This window comes from Hippoglossus stenolepis, chromosome 20, assembly GCF_022539355.2.
Source record: "Hippoglossus stenolepis isolate QCI-W04-F060 chromosome 20, HSTE1.2, whole genome shotgun sequence".
In the NCBI taxonomy this organism is placed as follows: Eukaryota; Metazoa; Chordata; class Actinopteri; order Pleuronectiformes; family Pleuronectidae; genus Hippoglossus; species Hippoglossus stenolepis.
Window position 1 is genome coordinate 4,977,540 of NC_061502.1, and position 5,335 is coordinate 4,982,874.

At 40.6% G+C, this 5,335-nt stretch overlaps 1 protein-coding gene across 1 annotated transcript; it reads left to right on the forward strand.

Moving 5' to 3' along the window:
- Nucleotides 1–2,717: 2,717 nt before the first annotated feature.
- Nucleotides 2,718–5,082, forward strand: LOC118099040 (alpha-1-antitrypsin homolog). The gene is made up of 4 exons (XM_035143292.2): nucleotides 2,718–3,379; nucleotides 3,649–3,919; nucleotides 4,202–4,349; nucleotides 4,493–5,082. The coding sequence occupies exons 1-4, from the start codon at nucleotides 2,731–2,733 to the stop codon at nucleotides 4,682–4,684; spliced, it is 1,260 nt and encodes a 419-aa protein (XP_034999183.2). The 5' UTR covers nucleotides 2,718–2,730; the 3' UTR covers nucleotides 4,685–5,082.
- Nucleotides 5,083–5,335: the final 253 nt, after the last annotated feature.

Here is a 5,335-nt window from a genome sequence, read left to right on the forward strand (position 1 = left end):
CATCTTGTGCAATTATTTGAAATTTGCTTTGTGAGAACATATAGTCAAAAATAATGATTCACTGTACTAGGGTAGCTTCAGTAGCTTCAGAACATTATAAATATAATTTTTTTTTAACCTTGGCATCAGAAAACCTTGTGTAGGAGAGGATGAGAGATGATGAATAGAGGATAGTTTGATGAATAGGACAATAAATCTATCACAAGATGGCAGCCTATTAATCAAGGAAGGTTCAACTGACTCTCAGGAAGACTGTAGGGCCCCCACAGCTCAGGTACCCTCTTCGTACAAGAACGTGTAACTCTGACAATAACAATCTGAAAAACCTATCGTGTTCTCGTACTGATCAGCCATGTGTGTAGTGGCGACACATCAGGCAGTTTGAACCTGTACGTCAGGATTTCCTTGTCATTTTTTACACAGCTAATTCATTTGAATTGTTTCTGAACAAGGATGTGCAGTATTATAAATGGCGTCCAGGACAGATAGTTGTAAATTGTGTCTTAATACCTCAATATTTAAATATTGGGTATTGCATCTTGCTCTTCCTGCTGCCTGGGTTGAACACATTTACCCTCTGACATGGTGAGATGACATCATAAGAGCTTACATTAAGTACAATTGGCAACTTAATGATGGGAAACCCTAACCACTAAAGCTGACTAAATATAAGCCTAACCCTAAATATTTTCATGTAGTGTTGGGTGCAAAAAATAAATTAAAGATGATTGCTGGATATGTGTCACATATTATACAACATGTGTAGTATATGCACTGGAATTAAAAAAATGACCTTCAAATATTATCAGTGTTTGTTTGACTTTATAATTTTTTTCCTGTGTACTGACACAATATTATAAAAATATAGCAAAAATGTTATTTTACTTGTTGGACAAAATATCACCTTATGCAGGAAGTTAATATCTAAAGGTACATTTGCTGAATTTAGCATGAAAGTAATTTGTTTTCTTTTAGCAATTTATGTATAAATGTGTGTGTATATATACATATATAACCTTCTAGCCAGCATTGCACATTATGGGTAGAAGGTTGTGCAGTTGAATCACCTTGTATTAAACTGCTAAATATTTAACAGCACTGACTGTTGTAGAATATACCGTTAGTAAAGGAGTGTTACACATGTGAATTGAATTGTTGAAGCGAAGAACTTCATGCTTCGATGTGATGATATAAAATTGTGAAAAACCAACCTTCTATAACTCTTTACATCCCACATGAGTGTATAGTCTCAGTCAGCTTCTTGTTTTAATTGGTGGTATCTTACTTGAACATGTTAATTTCCGCCGAAATTAGAACAATGTAGTTTTTTTTTTCAAACGAGAGTATTGCATATTTTTGTTGTCTCTAGTTTGAAGTGGGCAGGAACTGGCTCTGTGGAAACATCCCTCAAATGAAAACCTATGGACAGTTGGTGGGTTGTTTGTTTGCAATCAATCATTTCTGATCAAACGTCACCCACACACTCCTGAGGACGATTAGCTGAGGTTTGAGTGTGAAAGTCGTTATAAATAAGAACTGAGGAGGATTTTTAACCTTCTCTCTTTGTTATGAATATTGAATGTTTTGGAGACGTCTCTAAGACCTGAAGCTGATGTTTTGAAGGCGATAGACAACAGAGTCAACAGAGAGTAGACCTTGAGTTCACTGACCAGTAGTATTGATGAATTGCTCGTGCTATTCAATTAAAATGGCACCATTTGTTGTTTTTCCAGAATGGATTTCAAATGAGATTTCAGATGAATATACAGACTGAAACCATTCATTCATTCATGTTCCTGCGAACTCTGAAAGTGTATCAGTTGTTACTGTCAGGATGAAGGTATGTGAAGCAACATATTGCAAAACAGACACACTTCCACACATTTTTAGAACAGCCCGTTATCTCACCGGCGGTTCTTTATCCACTCTTTGTTGAGTGAGTTCTGTTGCATCAGTGAAGACAGTCCAACCTAATATCTCTGAGTACAGCTCTGACGTGAGGCGCTGCTCCTGGTTAATTTTTGACCAGACTGTCTGCTGACTCTTATCGACCATGTATATAATGGGGACGTTTCTGGCAAACGGTCTGCAGCACAGAGGACGTCAAAGGTAAGAGGATCACTTCACTGAGACATGCTAATGCTTTTAGATTAACTTCACTATTCAGGATATTCGAATCACATTTATTGGTAAAACTGAGGTATGGAAGTGAAGCATTGAAGATATGGAGCCAAAATATTTAATAATTGTGGACTTGACAGCTTGTTAGAGTAAAGCTGGGCGATAAAACAATATCGTTAATTATCACAATATCATTATCATCAATAACAATATAACAAAGTCCAATATATATCAGTATATTGCGTATGTGTTGTGCAAGGGTGAGGAGCTATAAGACATACTTGGCTTTAATGTTCTACCTCAGATTTATTGTTTTTTTTTAGGTTTTTCTGGTTATCAAGTGTTTGTCATTTTCTGTGGACAGAGAAGAGTTTAAAATCAAAGAAATAATAATGTGACATTTATCGTAGTAATTATTTGGTCATATGATGTAAAACTTTTAAAATGTTAACATCTTATTCCAAAAATCTTGGTAAATATGGTTCTATATTATCAAATATTCAATACTAACTACAAATATTAATATTTTATAGTTTTGAATTAATACGATTACCTACTGTGAATGAACCTAACTCACTTCCTTTGATATTCATTGCACAGGCTGTTACGATGCATGGTATCTTTGCTAGTTGTGCTCTCGCAGCACTTCTGCTAGCTGTAACCTTGGCACACCCCCACAATCATGAACACCATCATGAACACCATCATGAACACCATCATCAACACTCCGACCACAGCCACGGTGAGATGAACTGCCACAAGCTGTCCTCGCCCAACGCCGACTTCGGCTTTAGCCTGTACAAAAGCCTGAACGCCAAGGCCGCCGCTGGGAAGAACATCTTCTACTCACCACTGGGCATCTCCACCGCCCTGTCCATGCTGTCCACAGGGGCCCGTGGGGAAACCCACAGGCAGCTCTTCTCCAGCTTGGGCTACAGCGCTTTCGACCAGGCGAAGGTCAACGAAGCATATGAGCACCTCTTCCACATGCTTGGCCACAGCCAGGAGAGTCAGCGGTTGGACGTCGGCAGCGCAGCTGCAGTGCGCTCTGGCTTCAGTCCTCTGGAGACGTTCCTAAAGGATATCAAGCAGTTCTACTCTGCTGAGGTCTTCAACGTTGACTTCTCACAATCCGAAGCGGCTGCAGCTGAGATCAACAGATTCATCGCCAGTAAAACACACGACCAGATCAGAGATATGGTGAAGGACCTGGCCCCTGAAATGGCCATGGTGCTGATCAGCTATGTCTACTTCAGAGGTAAGAAACATCACATCATTTGAGAACAGGCCATGCATGGCTGCCATGATGGACACATAGAGACACAGCTTCTGTAAGTTGAGATGCACGTTTCCTTGTGTTTACGGGGAGAGCATGACACATGTGAAATAAATCAGTCTGATAGCTATGAGAAAAGCTAAACAATCTTCAGCATATGGCACCATTTTACATCATGTAACCACTATCATTTGGGTGTACGTACAGCATCTATCTTGTTTTCATCTTCCCCCCTTCGCTGTCTCACACAGGACAGTGGGAGAAACCTTTCGATATTAACCTGACACACAAGGCGGACTTCCAAGTGGACGAAAACACCAAGGTACAGGTGGACATGATGAAAAGGATGGGACGCTACGAATTCTATCAGGACTCCGACAACTTCACCACCGTCATCATGCTGCCCTACAAGGGCAACACCTCCATGATGATCGTCCTGCCCGATGAAGGCAAAATGAAGGAGGTGGAGGCCTCCATGTGCAAGGACCACATCAGGAACTGGCACGACAAGCTCTTCAGGATGTAAGGGAGAAATTGGAACAGGTTTTGAATTCTCATCCTAGTGGCTGTAAAGTAGGACAGAGATACATCTACAGCTACAGTGAGGTTACTGGTACAACTGAAGAGAACGCCTCAGTGTGTGTTGCAGTGACTGCATAAAAATAACCTGGATAAGTTAGTTACAGTGTTAAATAGATCACATGTATTTATTTGCTCGTTGTGTCTGTAAGCTGAGTAAACTTACTGTAATTCTCAAGTATGTTCCATGTGATTCTGACTCTGCTGATGTTCTGTGTTTCTCAGGTCTGTGAATCTGTACCTGCCCAAATTTTCTATCTCCGCTGATGCCTCCCTGGTCGACACTCTTAAAGAATTTGGAGTGACAGACGCTTTCTCAGACAACGCTGATCTCTCTGGCATGTCTGCTGAGGTCACGCTCAAAGTCTCAAAGGTAGGATCCGCAAGCATGCCTTCTCGTGTTTGTCGGACACTGCCCACAGCATTTCCTAGCTCAAAGTATCGCAATGTTTTCCCGAGACTTGCTCCTAAATAGCCCTGGATACTGACTGACTCCTCCTCCTTCTTCCTCTGCAGATATCTCACCAGGCTGTGCTCAGCGTGGATGAAACTGGAACAGAGGCAGCAGCCGGCAGCACCATGGAAGTCATGCCTATGAGCGTGCCCGAAGACATGGCACTCAACAGGCCCTTCTTGGTCTTCATCCTGGAGCACTCTACCAAGAGCATCCTCTTCATGGGCAAGATCAACAACCCCACAGCCATGTAAAGATGCTCGGGAAATGACCGTTGATCTTTGTCGCATTTTTTTCACACTGCATTAAGTTTCGTTGGCATCTGAAAATCTGTTTTACCTCCGCAATTGAATGGCCCGGCAGAGATGTTGCAGTGAAATCAGGAGAATGGCGGAGATGATAAATAGAGGAAGGTTTGATTAACTACACAACAGATCTGTCATCATGTAACAGAAGTGACACATTATCACCACCTGTCATCTAACCCTGGTGAGGTGAACAATGTCACAATTGTATCCGGTTGACTGTTGTATGTTATAGGAAACAGGAGATATATCACGTACACATCGAGTCATCGTGTTATTGTGATATTGCTGTTTTAACATGGTTCAACATGAAGTGAAATAAAGGCTTGTCATGAACAACCAACATACTTTATTTGTTTACATTCATTGTTTTTATTCCAATCTTTCAATATCATCTTTAGGTCACAGGTTTGATTGTATGAGGTTATATAATGGAGCAGTGTGGCACTTAACGCTGAATTATTTTAAAGATGTCACCAGTTGTTTGTTTCAGAATTAGTTTGGAGTCAGGCCACTTTTGAGCTTTTATTGCAGGTTGAATTTTTGTGTTCTTCTTTATATCATCAGTATAATGACTTTATACTTATTGTAGACTCATTG

What these genes read in the sequence shown, in the direction of transcription:
- LOC118099040 (XM_035143292.2), top strand. Translation starts at nt 2,731, where the DNA reads ATGCATGGTATCTTTGCTAGTTGTGCTCTCGCAGCACTTCTGCTAGCT. An exon ending in CAGCTATGTCTACTTCAGAG is followed by an intron (nt 3,380 to 3,648) that starts GTAAGAAACATC and finishes TGTCTCACACAG; the next exon opens with GACAGTGGGAGAAACCTTTC. An exon ending in CACGACAAGCTCTTCAGGAT is followed by an intron (nt 3,920 to 4,201) that starts GTAAGGGAGAAA and finishes TGTGTTTCTCAG; the next exon opens with GTCTGTGAATCTGTACCTGC.